The sequence below is a fragment of the Jaculus jaculus genome, chromosome 9 (assembly GCF_020740685.1).
Source record: "Jaculus jaculus isolate mJacJac1 chromosome 9, mJacJac1.mat.Y.cur, whole genome shotgun sequence".
Taxonomy (NCBI): domain Eukaryota; kingdom Metazoa; phylum Chordata; class Mammalia; order Rodentia; family Dipodidae; genus Jaculus; species Jaculus jaculus.
The window spans coordinates 96,451,491-96,472,448 of record NC_059110.1 but is presented as its reverse complement, the minus strand read 5'-3'; the positions used below and the strand labels follow the sequence as shown (position 1 = coordinate 96,472,448).

At 51.1% G+C, this 20,958-nt stretch overlaps 1 protein-coding gene across 6 annotated transcripts in view; it reads right to left on the bottom strand.

Moving 5' to 3' along the window:
- Window positions 1–20,958, bottom strand: part of Tbx4 (T-box transcription factor 4) — a 34,979-nt gene that overhangs the window by 11,376 nt on the left and 2,645 nt on the right. For 4 of the 6 annotated variants that reach the window (XM_045159628.1, XM_045159631.1, XM_045159632.1 and 1 more), the window contains exons 2-5: window positions 19,786–19,977; window positions 18,990–19,084; window positions 10,696–10,815; window positions 9,311–9,458 (exon numbers count right to left, since the gene is read on the bottom strand). In XM_045159628.1, the coding sequence (XP_045015563.1) occupies window positions 9,311–9,458; window positions 10,696–10,815; window positions 18,990–19,084; window positions 19,786–19,974 (552 nt within the window). In that variant the 5' untranslated portion in view covers window positions 19,975–19,977. Of the gene's footprint in view, window positions 1–9,310; window positions 9,459–10,695; window positions 10,816–12,300; window positions 12,330–18,989; window positions 19,085–19,785; window positions 19,978–20,475; window positions 20,491–20,958 lie in introns of those variants that run through there. The other 2 variants (XM_045159630.1, XM_045159633.1) reach the window with 2 other exon arrangements.

Genomic DNA, 20,958 nt, shown 5'->3' with positions numbered 1-20,958 from the left:
TGTCTAAACGCCACCCCTTCTGTGGGTTCATGCCTCACATGCTGCCTACCGGCACTTGCTAATTTGCAGCAAGGCACGGGGATACAATGTAAGTAAAAACCTCTAGCGAGGTCACATGGTCACCCAAATGTCAAGCAAAAATAAGTAATGAGAAAGCGTTCTGGAAGAAAGGCTGCATTTATGATGCTGGACACACACGACAGTAACCTCACAAGCAATGTACAGAGCCTTAGGGAAGACACCCACATGCACTCTGAAGGGTCAAAGGCCTCCAACAAAGAGAAGGAAGTTCCTATCAAACTTCAAGGAAATGTATAATTTAAAGAATTCCAATAGGGACTGTAAGCTCACTCCACGGGAGGGAATACGTGCCTGATACTGAAAATCTATGATGGAGGAGGTCATGAGCCTTAGGGGTGTAATGCCTATTAGTGTCTGGCTAAATGTATATACTATGCTCACCAAACTGCCCGGTAAGCATTTCTCTTAATGTCCACACCCACATATTACTGCAACTCTTATTTTTGGTTAGAGAAGCTTCTCTTTTCAGATGGCAGTGTACTCAGGATGACTCAGAAGGCACCATGGTGCTGAGAAGAAGTAACAAAGGAGTGTTCAGCACTGAAATATTTCTAGCACACCTTCCAAGGCTCAGGGTCTATTGCAGAAGAGGTGGCAGAAAAAATTTAAGAGCCAAAGGAAGGGTAGGATTCCTTACAATGTGCTCCTCCATATACAAAATGGCCTGGATATCCATGACCTCACAGTGCCTGACACTACCTACACAAGACCATCATAATAGGAGGAAAAGATGATGACATCAAAATAAAAGAGACTGATTGAGATGGGAGGAGATATGATGGAGAGTGGAGTTGTGAAGGGAAAAATGAGTGGGAGAGAATTATCATGGTTTATTATCTGTAATTATAGAAGTTGTCAATAAATTAAAAAAAAAGAATTCCAATAGAAATGCAAGTTCTTTTTTCAATCTTATCTACTGAGCCTACAGTTCAGATTAAAAAAAATAGACAAGAGTAGCCAAGAGAAAAAGCAGAGCCAGAGGGACAAACTCTGTCAAGTACTACACCAACTGCAGAAGTCTCCGCAGTAAAAGAAACTGGCACATAAACAGATAAATGTTCATTTGAGGACCAAGAGGACAGAAGTGATGCTTCTTAATCCAGGGAGGAAAGAGGACCTCAGCTACTGATTTGAGGCTGGGGTGATGGCTTCGAATTTGAGCAGTTGCTGTGCAAGCATGAGGGCCTGAAACTGCCAAAGTTCAATTCCCCAGTCCCCCTGTAAGCTTCTGGACATGGCCATGCACCTCCATAACCCTAGTCCTGAACCAATAGGAAAGTGGGAAAACTACAGCTCTGAGCTGAGTGAGGAGATTCTGTCTCAAGGAATCAAGCAGATAAGTAAAAAGAGGAGAACATAATGTTTTCTGGCCTCTGCACACATAACACAGAGCCTGCACATATATGTGCATACAATCAACACACACATTACATTGCATCACATACCACACATACTCCACACACACAAACACACACACACAAAAGAAAGAAGGGAGGGAGGGAAGGAGAGAGGGAGGGAGGGAAAAATATGGATTGATACCTCACATCAAAAGCTAGGATAAGGGCTGGAGAAATGGCTTAGCAGTTAAGGCGTTTGCCTGTGAAGCCAAAGGACTCAGGTTCCATTCTCCAGGACCCACATAAGCCAGATGCCCAAGGGGCACATGCATCTGGAGTTTGTTTACAGTGGCTAGAGGCCCTGGCATGCCCATTCTCTCACTGTCTGCCTCTCTTCTATTTCTCACTCTGTCTCCCTGCAAACAAATAAAAGTTTTTTTTAAAGGCTAGGATAATTTTCACAAGGAAATATTCTGAATTTTAAAATACAGGGGCTACAGAGATGGCTTAGTGGTTAAGTTGCTTGTCTGCAAAGCCAAAGGACCTTGATTTGATTCCCCAGTACCCATGTAAGCCAGATACACAAGGTAGCACATGCATCTGGAGTTTGTTTGCAGTGCTGGAAGCTTTGGCATGCCCATTCTCTCCCCTCTCCCTCCTTCCCTCTCTCAAATATATAAACAAAATATTTAATTATTTATTTATTTGAGAGCGACAGACACAGAGAGAAAGACAGATAGAAGGAAAGAAAGAATGGGCGCGCCAGGGCTTACAGCCTCTGCAAACGTACTCCAGACGCATGCGCCCCCTTGTGCATCTGGCTAACGTGGGACCTGGGGAACCGAGCCTCGAACCGGGGTCCTTAGGCTTCACAGGCAAGCGCTTAACCACTAAGCCATCTCTCCAGCCCAAATAAAATATTTCATACACACACACATATACATATATTTTAAATATTTTAATACTAAAAAAGCCAGGCATGGTGGCTCACAGCTGTAATCCCAGCACTGGGAGGTTGAGAAAGAAAGCACAAAGCCTGGCGTGGTGGCGCACGCCTTTAATCCCAGCACTTGGGAGGCAGAGATAGGAGGATCGTCATGAGTTTAAGGCCAGCCTGAGACTACATAGTGAATTCCAGGTCAGCCTGGGCTAAAGCAAGACCCTACCTCAAAACAACAAAAGAAAGGAAGGAAGAAAGAAAGAAACAAAGGAAGAAAGAAAGAAAGAAAGAGAGAGAGGGAGGGAGGGAGGGAGGGAGAGAGGAAGGAAGGAAGGAAGGAAGGTGCACAAGTTTGAGGCCAACCTGAGTTACTTTGAAAGATTTTGTCTCAAAAAAAAAAAAAACAAAAAAAAAAAAAACAAAAGCAAGCCAGGTGTGGTGCCACATGCCTTTAATCCCAGCACTCAGGAAGCAGAGGTAGGAAGATTGCCATGAGTTTGAAGCCATCCTGAGACTACATAGTGAATTCCAGGTCAGCCTGGGCTACAGTGAGGCCCTACCTCGAAAAAACAAAACAAAAATAAATAAATAAAAAGAAACAAACAAACTAGAGAAAAATTATCTTATAAGTAAGAAATGAATAAGGTCTTTCAATTATTCAAAATCTAGAACCCATAAGGAAAAAAAAAGGATACACTTAACCGAAAATTTCTGCGGGGCAATACCCCTACCGTGACAGGCTACATCAAATGGCAAGTGGAAAGCTAGCAGCTCAGACAGAGACAGGAACTACAATTTTTGTTTGGTTTTGTTTTTGTTTTTTCGAGGTAGGGTCTCGCTTTAGCCCAAGCTGACCTGGAATTCACTATGTAGTCTCGGGCTGGCCTTGAACTCCAGCGATTCTCCTACCTCTGTCTTCCAAGTGCTGGGATTAAAGTTGTATGTCATTTTGCCCAGCTAGGATTGACATTTTCCTAATTTATAAAAGCTCCTAAAATTGATGAGCTCAAAAACATCTAAGAGAGGGCTGGGGTGATTGCTCAGTGGTTAAAGGCTTGGGTTCAATTCCTCAGTACCCACGTAAAGCCAGATGAACAATATGGCACATGCATTGGCAAGAGGCCCTGGTGTGCTCATTCTCCTGAGTTCAATTCTTCAGAACCCATGTAAAAGCCAGATGTACAAGGTGGCATATGTGCCTGGAGTTTGGTTGCAGTGGCTAGAGGCCCTGATGCACCCATTCTCTCTCTCATTCTATCCACCTCTTTCTCTCTCTCTTACTCTCTCAAATAAATAATTAAATACAATATCAAAAGAATAATAATTTTGAAAAAAGTCTAAGGGAGTAATTAACATAGGCTAGCATCACTTGCTAGAAGAGAAAATACATATAAAAGATGCCCACTCTCATAAAAAGATGCAGGGCTGGGGCTGGAGAGATGGCTTAGTGTTTAATCACTTGTCTGTGAAGCCGAAGGATCCCTGGCTAGAGGCTCAATTCCCCAGGACTCACATAAGCCAGATGCACAAGGTGGCACACGCATCTGGAGTTCGTTTGCAGTTGGATGGAGGCCCTGGTGCACCCATTTCTCTCCCTCTCTTTGTGTCTCTGCTTCTTTCTCTATCTGTTGCTCTCAAATAAATAAATAAAAATAAACAAAAATAATTTTTAAAAATGATGCAGGGCTGGAGAGATGGCTTAGTGGTTAAGGAGCTTGCCTGTGAAGCCCGAGGAGCCATGTGCAACTCCCCAGATCCCATGTAAACCAGATGCACAAGGTGACACATGTGAAAGGTCGCACACGTGCACAAGGTGGTGCACGTGTCTGGAGTTTGATTATAGTGGCTGGAGGACCTGGTGTGCCAATTCTCTCCCTCCCTCCCTCCCTCCCTCCCTCTCTCTCTCTCTCTCTCTCTCTCTCTCGTGTGTGTGCTGTCTTGCTCTCACTCTCTCGCATAAAAGAAAAAAGAAAAAGACCAATCTGTTGGGCATGCCTCAAAAAACCAAAAAGAAGCAGCAGCAGCAGCAGCAAATGAAAGCTAAAATTTCCTGTATCAAACTGTCAAAAATTCAAAACCTTGCCCTCCCACCGTTGGTAAGGCCATCATGATGGAGGTAACACACCTCAGTAAGGCCCTGGAGGACACAGGGGCAATATTTTTCAAAATGTCAAACCCAAATATCCTTTGAACAGGTGATATATTGCACATATATACCTGACACAATACAAAATGGCCCATGCCCAAGCTTGATTAAAAGAATGAAGGCTGGGGAGATGACTCAGCAGTTAAAGGCGCTTGCTTCCAAGCCTGCCAGCCCAAGTTCAATTCCCCAGCATTCACATAAAGCCAGACTCTAAGTAGCATATGTGCCTGTAATCCCAACATGCCTATGGCAGTAGGAGGCGGAGCAGGGGATTAGGGTTAAACTCGAGGGCCAGCTAGACTGGTGCACACAAGGAGGTGAAAACAAGAACAGCAACAAGGGACACCCTGTCTCAAGCAAAGTAGAAAGCAAGAACAACCACCCAAAGGCTGTCCTCAAACCTCCACATGGGTACCATGGCACATGCACACCCAAACACACACTAGACACATCCACACATGCATGCAACACACACACACAATAATAATAATAGTAATAGGGAAAAAATGGCCTGGCATGGTTGGACACGCCTATAATCCCAGGACTCAAGAGACTGAGGCAGGAGAATCATAAATTCAAGGCCAACCTAGGCTACCTCAAAAGAAATAATTACAAAAAAAAAAAAAAAGCCCTGAAAACTAGCAAAACACCTAATTCCTTCAATTAAGACTGGCAAGGTAATTTCTGGAACAACCAACCATCTGATGAAGCTGCAAGCAGCCTAGCTAAAGAGAGAGGAAGCTCTCCATGAACAGAAAGATAAGCTTACAAAGCAAGACATATACTGAAGCTGGAACAATACAGATGTTAGCATGGCCCCTGCAGAGAGCAAAGTGCAAAACGTGCTTAAATAGTAGCCTACCTTTGTGTATTAAAAAAAAAAAAAAAAAGGATTTGAGGGCTGGAGAGATGGCTTAGTGATCAAGGTGCTTGCCTCTGAAGTCTACGGACCCAGGTTCAATTCTCCAGGTCCCAAGTAAGCCAGGTGCACATGGTGGTGTATGGCCCTGGAGTTCGTTTGCAGTTGCTAGAGGCCCTGGCGCACTGATTCCCTCTCCCTCTTCCTCTCTCTCTCTCCCTACTCCCCCATCTGTCTCAAATAAATAAATAATCTTTTTTTAAAAAAAGGGGGTATTTGAGATCATGTATTCTGTCTATAAATGCGCCAAAAAAAAGGCTGAAAGGAGTCAGTAAGTGTGGTTAACGGTGGTGAGGGTTTTCAAGAAGAGATAGATGAACTGTGTAGAGGGAGGCATCAAAGGGAAGACATGTATTCAGTAACTGATTTTAAGCCATGTGAATATATTATCTGTTCCAAAAAAAATGAACTGTTGGGCTGTGAGAGATGGCTTAGCAGTTAAAGACACCTGCTTGCAAAACATGATGACCTAGGTTCAATTCCCCAGTACCTATGTCAAGCCAGATGCACAAAAATGGTGTTAATTTGCAGGGGCAAGAGACCTTAACACACCCCCTTCACTCTCTCTCCATCTCCCCCCCCACACACCCCCGGTTGCAATTAAATTTTTTAAAAAACTTAAAACAACTGTAAAGAGACAAACAGGAATTAAATTGTAACTTGGTTAAGTACTAAGGTGAAAAGCTACATGACAAGAGGACGGATGCTGGGGAGATGACTTAGTGGCTTGGAGGCTTGCCGGCTCAGGTTCAATTCCTACGCCACCCACAAAAAGTCGGGCAAGTGTCTGGGGGTTGCCACAACAGGAGGCCCTGGCATACTCATCACACACGCACACACACACACACACACGCACACACACACACAGAGAGAGAGGGAGAGAGAGAGAGAGATTGAGAGATTTTTAAAGAAAAAGAAAAGGTAGGCACGTAGGGTTTGAGCACATAGCATGGACATCCTGAGTTCTCTCGCTGAAGGAGTCTCATTTGTCCCTGGATCCCAAGGCTCCTGAGTGAGTCAAGATGATGTTGGGGGGGGGGAGGGCGGGGAGCTTATGTCTCTGCACACATGCAAGTGTCCTAGCTCTTTGGGAAAGGGTAGTAGGGCAAGGCTGGCAATGGCTGGCAACAGCTGAAGCTCCTCAGATACTGTGAGGATCCCAGGGACAAGCCCAAAGTCCATTTGTCTGGAGAAAGGCCCTTTGGGAGGCACGCAGAAGGAAGGGTGTGCTCGGGTCGTGTTCACAGTGCAAGATGGCTCGTTCCCAGGCTCCTGCACTGAGAAGCCAGGAAGGGTGACTTCTTTACCCTTCTAGGCGAGTTCACCCCTCCTTCCATACAGGCCAGGCCAACAGCAGAAAGCCAAGGTCCGAACCGGCTCAATTGCCCTGATATGGTCAAGAAGTTTGCTCGCCCCCCACAGCCTCTGTATAGCCAGAGGCTGCTCCCTAAGAGAAGCCAGCTGAAGTCCCAGGCCAGACAGACAGAGACAGCCTGAGCCTAGAAAGCAGAAGGCATACGGCCCAAGCACCTACCCCTGATTCCTAGCTCCTTAGCAACCTCTACTACACAGGGTGTGGTCGCTGAGAAACTTCAAGTGGTGGTGGGGGGGGTGAGGTGAGAGACAGAGATAGATCTCATGCATGTGCGAGGTTAAAATATGAAATGGGAGGGGGCAAAATTCCTAATGCCAAAGAGCAGTGAGACTCAGGCAGGCAGAGACGACAGAGGCAGGGACACCCCCAGCCTCACAAGCCTGCCAAGCAGCCCCGCTGACCCGGACTTAAATCTACACATAGAGTCAGAGGCTGAGAGAGTCACCAAAGACTTAAGGCAGGCTGGGAAATCTTCTGAGCTGACAGCCAGATCCTTCTCCCACTTCTAAAGGAAGCCCAGCTTGTCAAGCCCCAGCACCCTCCCTTCTCCCCCTCACCTTCTGCAAGGGTCTCGGAAGCAGAAGAGTCCTGGAAAGCATCCATGTAGCTGGAAGCCATCCTAACAAGCCAGTGTGCCCAAGTCCAACCCGGAACCTTGAGCCAACCACCCAAAGAGGCAATTCCTGCTAAGCTCTACACTCGCTCCATGCTCTGACCTATGGGGGCAGAAGCAGAGACTGCCTATGTCTATGTTCCTTCCTCTTACCACATTGGCAAGCCTGGTGCCACAGCCCACCACAGCAAAAAAAGGGCCAGCAGGAGTTAAGCAGGGTCAGAGATATGGCCAATTTGGTGTCCAGGGAGACCCTAGAGGTAGCGTTCAGTTGCTCTGGGCATTGAGACTCAGGTAACCTTCCCCATTGAGATCTGCCTGCCCTTGTGGGAAATCCCAGTGCAGAGACTTGCAAAACAGACACATGTTAATTAGGTGAACTAAGCATTCTCTTGGCTGCCTATTTACATGTTACCAATGACAGAGAAGAGGACTGGAGAGAATCAGAAACAGGAACAAGGAAGTGCTTCCCCACTGAGCACAAATGAAGCAGTGCTAGCATTTTCCATGAGGAAATTTCCTTCTCTGAATCCTGATTTGCACACAGCTCCCCATAGGCTGAAGTGCCTAAGAGCAACACCCTGGCACCCACCCTCACCCCGCCGTGCCCATCCTGAATGGTGTGAGTGGGGGTGTGCACAACGGGTACATCCTGTAGCCTCTATCGCTATGGGTCCTGTTGTGCCCATGCCTCGCACTTCTGGGGTAACCAAGGGAGTCCAAAGAGGCGGGGTCTGAGCCCTGGCAAATGGTGCCAGCTGCCAGGCTTCTGTTCACCACACACTTGAGCTAAAAATTTCCACATAAAAATGCTCCGTTTTGCGGGTCTGCCAGGGCCAGATGGGGAAAGAATGAGCTTGGGCAGTCTGGGTGAGACGTCAGCAGCATCCCTGATTGGAGAGCCAGACCCCAGGCAAGCCAGACAGGGGCTGACCCAAGGGGCCAGCAAAAGGCCTTCCCTTCCAGAGGCCAGGCGGACAGAATGTGTGGAGAGGGACTTCCGGACTTGTTCCCGTGTCTGTGCAGTGCTCCAGCAGGAACGGGTTTTGGAAAACTGAAGCGGGGAGATTTGGCCCATCATTCCTACCATCATCAGCATCATCACCATGTCATCGCCACCATGGCATCACCATCACCGCCATCATCCCTGTTGTGGTTTGAATGTGAAATGCCCCCCCCCACGGCCTCATGTGTTTGAACACTTGGTCCCCAGCTGCCGGAGCTGTTTGAGAAGGTTTTGGAACCTTGGGGAGGTGGAGCCTTGCTGGAGGAAATGGGTCACTGGAGGCAGGCCTGGAGGTTTTCAGCCTGGCCCCACTTCCTGTTCCATCAGTTTCATGACTCTAGGTACAATGTGACCAGCAGACTCTCACTCCTGCCATCATGGCCTTCCCACCCCTGCCTTAACAGAAAGTCAGCCTGTAAATTATAAGCTTAAATAAACCCTCTCCTTCCTTAAACCGCTCCTTGCCGGGTGTGTGGTCATAGTAACAGGTCAAGTCATGCAAATCATTGGCATTATGACCACCACTGCCATCATCGTCATCACGTTTCCATGGTTGCTGTTCATTTAGAGTCTCCTCCATCCAAGGTCCAAGGTGCTTCCCAACTATTATTCTCATTTACACCTCACTACCACGAACATCACTTATGGTCATATCTTTGCTGCACAAAAGGAAAATGAGGTGCAAGAGGGTTGAGACACTGGCCCAGAGTCACCAGTTAGCATGTGGAGGAGGGGGTCCGTACAACCACCCGCAGGATCAGAGGCCCACCCACAAATGGTAGGCCCAGGACTGAACCCCAAGAGTGGATTCTCCCCAGTCCTGTTCCCTTTCACCCCTCCCATACCACTGCCCCAGGAATGGCCTCTCAAGGCCAGGTCTGTCCAGTTCTTACATGGCCAAAGGGGTCCAGGTGATTGTTTGTCAACTTCAGCTTCTGGAAAGAGACCAACTGCCGCATCCAGTGGGCCCCAGTGGCAGGAGAATCCGGGTGGACATAGAGCCTTCCTGGCATGGCTGGCTCAGCTTTCCCCGCCACCATCCTGAGGACAGAGCAGACCGCCGCAGCAGTTGAGCACACTCGCTGGGGTCTGCTGGAGCCCACCTCCCCTGTCCCCTCTGGCAGCAAACCCAACACCCAGAGGAACAGGTAGCTGCCACTCCCATCACTGTGCCAATGTAGGACGTAGGGGGGAGAAAGCGAGGGCGTGTGGGGGGAGGGAGCAGGAGCCGAAGAGGAAGCCAGCCGGCTTCCCAGCCTTTCACTCCACTGCAGTAGGAAGAGGGAGATGATGCATGTGTGAGCTTTTTTTTTTCCTGAAAGACTGAGGCAAATCACAAAGATATTACAGGGAGATTTGGGCTCTCTCTCTCTTTCTCTGTGTGTGTGTTATATTTATAGCTTTTGTTTATTTTTGTCAGTGCTCTAGCACTGAGCTACATTTTCACTTATCATTTTATCATTTTAAAATGCTGTAATGCGTTAGCTGGAGGGAGCTTCACCAAAGGACCTAGACAGCTTTTAAACTGCTTCGTAAAAAGTTAACTGGAGGCTGGCTTCTTAAGCCAGAGCCTGCTCTGGGTTCTAATCTAGTTCCGATAAAGAAGAAATAGAAACATGGCTCTGAGGGCCAGGATCTGGCCAACAGTTCCCCATCTCTGCTGCTTCTATTATCCCTTCCATTGAGCCCATGGTTCCCACCAAGTGGGTGCTGCTCTGAGCTCTGGGGCACTGAGGAGCTGCCCTCGTGAGCATGAGAAGGAGCCCAGGTGGGTTTGGCCTCTCAACCTTGCCAACAGGGTCCTTCCACCCTAGCCCAGGTGCCAGCCGCCCCCTGAGTGACAAGGGCACACACTGCAGCCAGGCAGAGAGTGTGAGGAGAAACAGGACAACCTCAACCCAGGTCATGACCCCAAACTATTAAAGTTCCCCAAGAAAAATGGCCCAGTCCTCCTGCAGTGAGGCACCAGCAGGCCCTGAATCCTGCAGGTGTTAGGAGTTCTCCCACAGCACCTGACTGCCCGTGGCCTTGGCCTTGAGGGAAGTTTGGCCCCCTGAGGTCCAGCAAAGAAAGCCCAAACTTAGCAGCTGCTTTGGGCCCCAGCCCCACCTGCAGCAGGTGTGCATGCAGTGGCCGGCCCTCTTCAGTCCCAGGTGCCCAGAGTGCACTGACTGAGGCTGTGGATCTGAGCAGTAACTTAGAGTGGCTGGGGAGGGTGGTACCCCAAGTGCTTGAGTGGAAAGGGCAGCTGTGAGAAGGCAGGCCCCGGGCTCCTTACCATTTGTTGTCGCAGAACTTGTAGCGATGGTCATCCGCAGGGACGATGTCAATCAGCAGGATGTACTTGGTCTTAGGGTTCATGCCTGTGACTTTTACCTTGTAGCTGGGGAACATCCTCCTGGGGGAGCCAAAGGTTGGGGTGGAGTGTAGACAGAGCACCAGGAAAAAGAACTCAGTCAGCGAGGGGAGCGAGAAGTCCCGGCCCTCAAGTGAGCAGCTGTGGCTGGCACAGCTTCTCCCTCTGTCGTGACTGCGTGGGGCAGGAGGACCCACATTACTCTCTCTGAACCCCCTCAGGTTATTCATCTTTGTCTAGGAAGACAATTTATACCTTGTCCCAAAATTTCCTGTTCCAGAAATTCCCCAAGATTGGGACTTGGTGGCTATGAACCACTGAAGCATCCAGACCCTTGTCAGGATCCCAAGAGTGTTTTAACTCCCGTCCACCTGCCTGAGTCTCCTCTATCCTTGGTCACAGCTAAAAGTCGAGAGCACCGTTACAAGGCGCCAGAGCAGATGATCTGGAAGCCCTGATCAGCTAATTCCATAAACCGTGAGATGTCTCTTGTCTCTAGTGGAAACCCTCCAGCCTTAAACCGACCCACAGGGAAACAGGAGGCAGCCTGCCTGCCGGCAGAAAATTCTGCCGGGTTCTTCCCCAGCACAGCAGGGGTCTTTCTCACTCTGAGCGCCTCATCTCACCCCACCCCCAGCACGCAAACCGGGAATCCCCAAAACAAGTGCAGGAGCCCCATGGATAAGAACATGGGTTCTGAAACCAGCCTGTGGCGATCCACGGCAAGCAACCTGCGTCGCTCTGTGCCTCGGTTTCCCTACCTCTCAAAGGAGGATAATACTGCTGCTACTGCCATCAGCCCCTGCTCAGCTCTACCCTCTCTCTGCACGTCAGTGGTATGACCTACAACTACAAAACAATACATGGATTTACCAAAACCCAAGAGTTTTCTAATTCCTGCAATCTACACTGAGAATGTCCACAACCCTAAGGCTCAGGGAACATTCTAGAGAAGGGCTTCCCCAGGTCCCTCAGCCAATTATACACACCTGCAAGGACACAGCTCCCTCTCCCTGTCACCGGGTCCCTAACACTGGACTTAACCCCAGGTGGGGCAGACATTGCTCCTCAGATGCCTCCTGCCCCTTCTCTGCTGATTTCAAAGGAACAGGGAGTGAGTGGGGAGGTAGCTCGGCTGCAGATGGGTTGGCATGCACCATACTCAACTTTTTTAAGTTACTTATTTACATGGGACTGGGTGGTGTTTCACTGTCATCTCAGTTCTCAGGGAGGCTGAGGCAGGAGGATAACAAGTTAGAGGCACGCATGAGCTCCATAGCAAGACTCTGCATGGAAAAGACAAGAAAACAAAAAAAGCCACAGGCTCCCCCAGAAGAGAAGCAGGATCCAAGCCATAGGGTAGGTCTGCCCCATCCACCCCCAGCAGTAATTCCTATGAGTGCACTCCAGGACATCTGTCTCGCTAAGCCAAGTCAGTCCAAGGACCCTCATAAGAAGCTGCTCTCGACACCTCAAGCAGATCACAGTCCCCCATTTTGTCATGGGGGTGGGGGAGGGTTACCTTACCTGGGTAGGGCAGGGCTTCCAGAAAGCACCAAGGCCTCCATAAGCCTACAAGCCTAGCCAGGATCCTGAGGCAGAGAGAGGGCCTGAAGGGTTGATTCCACCCCAGAGCCAGCCCAGCCCACCAATGGCCCCCTCTCCTGCTGAGACAAAAGCTGGTGTGCTCACAGCAATGGAAAAGAGGGGCTGTGCGCGGGCACGCGAGCCCAGGCGCATGTGCATGAGCACGTGGCGTGAGAGCGCATGTGTGCATGTGTGCGTGCCTGGAGAGCCTGGGAAGTTCTAACTGCAAGTCTAGGGACTTATAAACCGTGTGGAAGAATTTGTCTCAGATGTCAATTGAAAGCATTTTCAAATACCCACCCCACCCCACCCCCCCTCTCAAGGATGGGGGAAGTGAGAAGGTTCAGGAACCCAACCCTGCCTTTTCCAGAGCAAAAGCCCCTGCCCAGCCTGGGGACAATGCTGGAGCCCGCACCACCCTCCCTCCTAGCCCTGTCTCCCTTTTGGTGGCCCTAAAACTAAAGGGAGGGGGAACGTGCAGCAACTGTCTCCCCTCCCCTGGGGGGGGGATGACCAAGAAACCTGTCCCCTCCAGACCACCATTTTGTCAGCGCTAGAGAAACAGCCACAAAATGGGGCAGGCCTGGCCACGTTGGAGCTGACCAGGCCCAGGTTCCCCTGTAGCCAGTCGCTCTAGGGGGCAACAGCAGAGGGCAGCCATGGCCTCTTGCCAGGGTGTGTCCACCCAGGGGGCCGGGAAGAAATGGCTGACTGCCACTTCACTGTTCTATACGACCCGGGGTGGACAGGAGGGCTGAGGGGGGCCCTGTCCTTCCCATCCTCCGGAACCTCGCACACCCTGAAGACCAGGCTGACCCCAGTCTCTTCCAATGCTCTGCGGGGAGCCTGAGCAAAGTTTTCCAAGACTCAATCCCCACCCTCCACACCCCCTCCCGCAGTCCCTCTCCCCGCCGTCTTAATAATCAGGCCCCCTCCTGGTGCTGACCAGGGACCAGATTCCTGACCACTGCCTTTTTGGGGAAGGGCTGGCACACCGGTGCGGGGAAGGAGAGCACCTGGTAGCCTCCCGGCAGCTAAGGCAGCTACACACCAAACCAGGGAAGGCAGCCTCCGCACGTGGTCTCCCTCCCCACTGCAGGTTAAACTGGGCGGGGCTCAGTAAGCTCCACTGCGTTCTTAGAAAGAGAAGGCCAGGTCCCAGCAGAACCCAGGTTGGGGGGCGGGGGGTTGAACACACGGTCGGGCCCAAGCACAACCAGCCCCCTACCCACCCAGGTGGCTGCAGAAAGAGGAACGGCCTACTCGGGGTGAAGGAGAGACTGCATGGGAAAGTGAGGCAAATTCTACACGTCGCCCACCCCCTGAGGGTGTGTGTGGGGAGGGGGCAGTGACATGCTGAAATCCAAAAGGCCAGTTATTGGGGCGCTCATAATAAGGTCAGCAGGACTCGGGCCGCAGAGGCCTGACTAGAGTTGGGGAGCTGTGACTTCCTCTGGGCTCTTTACTGGCGAAGTAAAAGGTTCTCGCTCATGAAACACACCAAGTGAGCTGGAAGTTATTTCTCATTTATGACATCGAAGGTACCTGAAAACCAACACCCTTTGGGGAGGGGGTTAGGACGCCTCGGTGGGCTGCGGAGGGAGGAGCGGGAGAGGGGGCGTTGGCTGCGCGTTCCCCCACCACCACCACCACCCCTGCAGGCTGCCACTGGCTGGCTGGCCGGCGGGGGATCCCTGCGAGCTCCCCGCGCCCGCTCGCCCCGGACCCCGGGACCCCGGCGGCTCGGCCCCGGGCGCGGAAGCGGCTCCGCCGGGGGAATAAACATGCCGCCGGCCTGGCCGCCCGCCGGGGAGGAGATGAAAGCCCGGGTCCCCCCTCTGATCAGGAGACGGGCTCTGAAAAAGGGTGCGGGGCTCTACAGCCTTTATCTGCTGCGCACTCGGAAATGGTTTTAGAATGAGCTGCTAAGATAAGCTTCCTCGGACGCTTCCCGGTGGGTGTCGCCGGCCTGCAGGGCCCGACGTGGACTGGGGGGGTGGGGGGGGAGGAGAGGGTGGCATTTGGATTTTGGCAACAAATCTGTCAATACGAACTCCCTGCAGAGAGGGGCCGGCGCGGGGGACCGCCGTGCTGCTCTCGGGTCTTAGTGGTTGTCAAAATCCAGGCGCTCACCTTCTCCTTCCTTCCCCAGACCTAGGACAGGGTGGGGGACAGAGGGTCTGGGGATGCTGCCCGCGCCCATTCTCTCTACCAAGCGGGATCCCAAGCCCCCAAGCCCCACTGCGGCCCTAGAAACGTGTCCCTTGCCTTAAATCGGGAGCAGTCACCGGGTAACAGGAGTGATGGCCGGGAGGGAGGCATTGCTGGCCGAGATGGGTATCTCTTCTGTGAAGTCTGTAAGGTTGTAGATTTGAAGTGTGTGCACTCTTTGCTACTTTGCAGTCTTTTTCTGTTTTACAGTCTATAGGGGCTGGAAACTTCAAGTGTGTGCGCTGTTCAGAAATATTCCACTTATTTAAAAAATCCACATCAAAAACTACGTACTGGAGCAGGACGTGATGATGCACGCCTTTTTAGTCACAGTATTTGAGAGGCTGAGGTAGGAAGATGGATGTGAGTTGGAGGCCAGCCTGAGGCTATAGTGAGTTCCAGGTCAGCCTGGGCTAGAGTGAGACCCTGCGTCGAAAATAAAAATACATACATATGTGTGTGTGTGTGTGTGTGTGTGTGTGTGTGTGCGCCTGCACATGTACACATACATATTTTGGAGCCCTGAGTTTTCAGGAAGGGAAAGGAAATGAGCTGCAGGGGAAAGACAAGCTCTGCGGCAAACTCCGCCCATCTCTCTTTCCCTACAGTCCAGGGGTCTTCTTGGAGGGAGTCTAGGGGCCAGCAACCAAGGCTGGAGTAAAAGGAGCTGCCCATATTGAAGCTGTACCTTTTGTAGCCAGAAGATTTCTAAGAGCACCGCCAAGAGTCTGAGAGAGACAGAGAGAGAGGGAGGGAGGGAAGAAAGGAGAGGGAGGGAGGGAGAGCTTTCTACAGCACCCAAAGCATTTTTTAAGAAATATTTTCCCTGAGGGGAGGGCAGTGTGAGGGTGTGTGGAATGGATGCTGTTTGGGAAGGTCAGTTGCTTCTCTCAGATTCTTTTTTTTTTTTTAAAGGCACTTCCTTTGGATAGACTTTTGCTTTCAGAAAATACTTTAAGAAGAGATCAAAGCACTTTCTCCCCAACCCACTTTCCCAGTGTCTTCAGCCCTTACTTCTCTTATCATCCACGCCACTGGGCTCTGACGCTCTGTATACAGAGCATGGGCAATTGGCTTTGAAGCCCCGGATTAAGCCGGGCCAAATCCTTGCCTCAGAATAACAAACAATACAGGTTCAACAGGAGTTCTCATCGGTAGTTCATTTTTCAAACGCAAATTCACTGTCACTAACACAAGCAACATTGAACTCAACAGGCTATGAAGGCTGACAGTGGAGATTTATCTGGTGGCAAAACCATGACCTAGGACTAAGGGCAGTCAGACAGTTAGGAAATGTTCATGGGTGGGGGGGTTATATTTAAATTTTTGTGGAGTTCACTTTTATCTGTGCTTGGAAGAAAATGCAGTTTCTCACTCGTATCAAGCTTGGCAGGAATCTCTTGGCAGGCCAAGGGAGAATTCTGCTCTTTGCAGAGTCCTCTGGGCACAGCCCTCCCCCACCCCTAGGAACCCTGGGACTGGCTAGGGAACGTTTGGCCCTCATCTGACACTTGACATCAGGGGTTCATGAGCCTTCAGAAATTGGTGTGTCACCCCCGTGGTTGGCATTTTATTCACCACATGAAAGTGACAATTCAAAGAGACAGACTCGTCTCTCCTTTGGCCTTCAGATTTCCAAGGTCTAAGGTAGGAGGCTTATGATCGATGAACTCAGAGCAGCTTGAGAAGATTCTGGCTCCTCTTCTCCTAGTTCCTCCTTCTCCTCCCTCTAGCCAGATAGCAGTTATCATGTCCCTAACCAGCCAGAGTCTCTAGGACCCAACAACCCCATGCTGAACAGGGCTCTGTAAGCCATCAGTGGTATTTCTCGAAGTTAGAGCCTTGCTCTGGGGGTGGTGGCTGCTTGCCTTGCCTAGCCCTGGTGATTGCCTGACTTCCCTTCTCTGGGGTTTGGCTTATGTTCTTGTCCCTTCTCTTCCAGCTCTTGTGTCTAGGAATCTATGATCTAAGGATGGGGGGAGAGAACCAGGCCATCTAAGGGTTCGGATAGAAACACGGAGTTCAGGGGAGCAGGGAGAAGCACTGACGGGAGCGAGTTGAAGAGCCATAAACCCACACAAAGCAAACTACACCTAGAGGCCATCCTGGCACAGTAAGCAAAACAATGAAGGTGGTCTCTAAAGACAGTATGGGTCTGGGCGGGGTCTGGAAGGATAGGCTCAGTTTTGCAAGTGGCAGGTCCTGGGGTGGATCCACACCCCCCCCCACACACACACACCCACAGTCCTTTCCAGAAAGGACAACAGGCAGCTTTGTATAAGAAATGGGTCTGTCAGAACTGTGAAGTGAAGACGGTGGATGAAGCTAGAGATATTTCAAAGGACTGGACCTGGTACCAGGATAACTTTCCACCAGAAAAATGAAAGGCTACGATCATTAGCCAGCATCCTCACAACCATGGTTAAATTAACATCATTTACCGAGGCCCAACTCTAGGATTCTACCTGGATCAGGATCAACCATCTACCTGAAACTGTAGCCTCCGCAGTGTGGGTGTGAGGACCCATGTAGGAAGTAGGCATGTCCAGAGAATATGCTAGCCATTTCTTTTCAAAAGACAAACTTTTCTGCTGCCTAAATATGGAAATTCTGGATGTTCTTTCTTTTTCCTCTTTCTTTCCTCCCAATCCGGCAGGTATAATAAACTGATCTCCCTCCACACCTGTAATCCATCTGATAGTTTACCCAATGCCATCTATGTGACTATCCTGGTTTTGAGTCTCACAGGTACCAGTACAGGAAGGACAACAGGTATCTGTACTGTGTTTTGTCATTAATTTGATGCTGGCGCCATGGCACTACAAGATGTTAGTGACTCCCCCAAGTGCACCCAGCTAGGAAGAGGCAGGGCTTGTAACACCAGTCCTTCTCTCTGTCCTCCATGACTGTCCACATATCACTCTCCACCAAGCTCCCTAGTGTACCCCCCTAGCCTCTGTCCCAAATGAAGCAAATTAACCTTCCTGAAACCAACCTTCCTTCTCCTCCTCTTTCCACTCTAACAGAGGCCCTGGTTGGTCATGGCATTTTTCTGGCTGAGACACTGGCAAAGTGTTTGGGCCATCAACAAAATATACCTTCTGAGGCCTACCTGAGAGCAGTCAGGAAAGGCCAGAGTACTTCTATACTATATAACAGTACCCACAGCACTAAGGTGTTAATTTTTTTTCTTCCTTTTAAAGGACACTCTGCTAAGTGCTTTATGGACAATTGTTTGAACCAGGACTTTTCCTTTTTTTTTTTTTTTTTGGTTTTTCGAGGTAGGGTCTCACTCTGGTCCAGGCTGACCTGGAATTAACTCTGTCATCTCAGGGTGGCCTTGAACTTATGGCAATCCTCCTACTTCTGCCTCAGTGCTGGGATTAAAGGCATGTGCCACCACACCCGGCTTCAGGACCTTTCCTTTAACAAGTGGAGTGGGCAGAGGTCTCTATGAGGGTTGTAGGGCTGCATGGTCAGAAATAGCTGAGTTGAAAGTGGAACACTCCTCCCACTCTATGGTCTGAGGCCACATCCTTGACCCTTGGTGGCTTACCAGTGTATTACTCCGAAACACCATTATGAGGCCACAGCCAGGCAAAGGAATGTTCTCTCACCTAACCTATCTGCAGAAACCACAGTGTGGGGATGGGGAGGGACAGAGTGGCTGGGACAGTGTACCTGATCCTGAAGTCTCTGGTATTTACAGCATCTCCCTTCACCTGACAATGTTTCTGCTGAGCCATTCCTGCTCCACCCCAGGCACCTCACCCCAACAAACGTTTCCATGCGCCCTGTCTACAGTCTGTGTTTTCTTCCTCTCACCCTCTCCTCCCTCCTCTCCCCCACAGACACCAGCACATTTTAAAGATGTTTCCACTTTATAAATCACCCTTCTCTGGCAGCCACCGAGAGAAAGAGAGAAAGAGAGAAAGAGCGAAAGAGCGCAGAGTGAGGGTGTCTAACAGACCGGAGGAGAACCGCAGGAGCCTGCCCTTTGATGCAGGAAAGCGCTGTCCCCTGGACAGAAGACTCCTCCAGAAAAGTTAGGGAAATTTAAAGATACAGTCGCATTTCCCTCTACCATCTTCTGAGAGACACTTGTGGGTCCCTAGTCTGACCAACCTGGAGAAGCCGGGTCCCCAAAAGGAGGACAAAGCAGTCCGGCAGGGGGCCTTCAGGTGTGGCCACCCTTGTCATCATCACACGGGGCAGTCTTTCCTTTCTAGCCTTCCCACTGGTCCTCACAAGCAAGGAAAGAACCCTTGAGGGCCTCCATGGCCCATTTCAAGCATCAGCCTGGCCCGGCCTGGCCTGACCGAAGTGGCTTCCACTGGCCGGGGAACACAGAAGGGATCTTCCAGCCTGTGGTGACCCTCATTGCTCCCAGCCCCCCAAGCCAATCTCCCCTCTCTGACCTGCCCGCCTTGGTGATGATCATCTCGGTGCCCGCCTCGTGAAACTTCTTCCAGAGCTCTTTCTCATGCAGCCCGACCTTGATGTTCTCGATGGTCTGGGAATGGGAAAGGAGGGAGCTGTCTGCCTGGCCCGCCGCTCAAGCTGAGCTCACGCCCAACGAAGTGTGCAGAATACACCAGTCTAGGAGCCCATGCCTGGAGATTTCGTTTCACAAAATTATTCTGAACCATGGCTGAGTTAAAATAAATCAATCAGTGGCTCAAACTTCTTCCTTCTAGGATGCACCTACTGATGCGCCCCCCCCTCCACAAAGAACACTCTTTGACCTTGCCAGAGTAGACACACTCAACACAAACATAAACACTTCACGCGGCTTGCCTGAGCCACAGCTTGCAGGCAGATGCGGGGACACTGAGGCAGGCGCACACCCGCAGGCTGTGCGTAAGTTCCCACCGGGTTGGTGGTGGTCAGCAAAGCACCCAAAGTCTTCTTGGTGACCCTCACAATAGCGTCTCACCTGCTCCCTGGCTTTAGTCCTGTCCCCAGAGCTAGACTATGGTACTTGGCCTCACTCTATCCCCAGGATCTCTCTTCCCAATCTGCCAGAGTTCGCCCCTCTGGATTCCAACTAGAAATGGGCTCTGAAAGAGACTCCTCTAATGGAGTGGCCACCTGAGAACGAATGGACCTGATAAGATAGTCTCTGACCCCTAGAACTGAGTCCTGCTGGCCATCACTAGGAAAAACTGGCACAGGAGGACAAGTTGATGCCCAGCGTCCACCCAACAGCCTTACCTGTTCAGCTGCAGCGACGTCCGGGCCGCCTGGACCAGGGGGACTGCCCAGTGCAGCTCCACTGAGGCCTGGGGTGGCCAGAGCGGGCTCGGAGGCGCTGGCAGCGTTGGCTGCAGAGGCTTCGCTGAGCGCTGGGCCTGAGGCCCGAAAGGCCTCCTCGCTCTCCGACAGGCCCTTCTCCTGCAGCATCTCCTGCGGGCACAGCACAGTCACTCGCCCAGATCCACGCTGAGCAGAGGCCCTGTGGCCCTGTGGAGCAGAGCCCTGGCTGGGTGCAGGGCTCCAAGGCCGCTTTGGCACACGTGGACCCCGCCCCCTTCTAAGCTGTGGGGGAGGGAACCTGTGGGAGGGCAAGACCCTCTCCTCCTCCCTCCAGGTTCTGGACCTGGGAGGGTCTGCGCGTAGTTTAACGTTTGACTGCCCCTGGGTGTGGGGCTGTGTGATGAGTAGGTCTGGGGGAAGGACCGCCTTCTCGGCATACCCCCAGTTGCACCTCCTGTCCCTCCCTCCTGCTCCAGGCCTGGGTCTTCGGGTCCATTCCGGAGTAACTGGGGGTTAGAGCCTCACTTTTGGCTCAGGGCACACAGACACCTCCAGGACTGGCAGGAAAGGAGGGCAAGCTGCACACCTGCAGAGAGCACCAGGACCTGGGTGGCCCTGGGGCTGTGGCTCAGCATCTGCCTCACCCACCTCCTCAATCGGGCTGTACTCAAGCACGCACTTCCTGAACCAAAGGCTTTCATTCACTGCTTCGCTTCACTGGGGCACAAACATCCTCACTCAGGACAAGGTACCCTCACAGCATCCTCAGACAAGAAACTCACTCTCCTGTGGCGCTCAGATCTGGCTCTGAACTCTGCCTGTTCCCCCCACCCCCAGCCAGTCCCTACAGCCTCACAGTGGATAAGTAAAGGGCTCCCACTTTAGTTCCAGTGAGTTCTGCATTGGCCCACCTAGCCCGAAGAACCCTGCCTAAGCTAAGGACCAGGCCAGTAGTTAGGTTCAGGTCTACGTCCCCAAGTGTCTGGACCTATTCATCAACCTGCCCGTTTCTGTGGTCCCCACTGACAAGGACCAGCCTGCCCTGCATCCTTGGGTGGGGGGTGTACCCTTGCACTCTATCCGTGCCTCCCTTCTCACTACCCTAGCTTTTCCTGCCTCTGGATCTGGCCA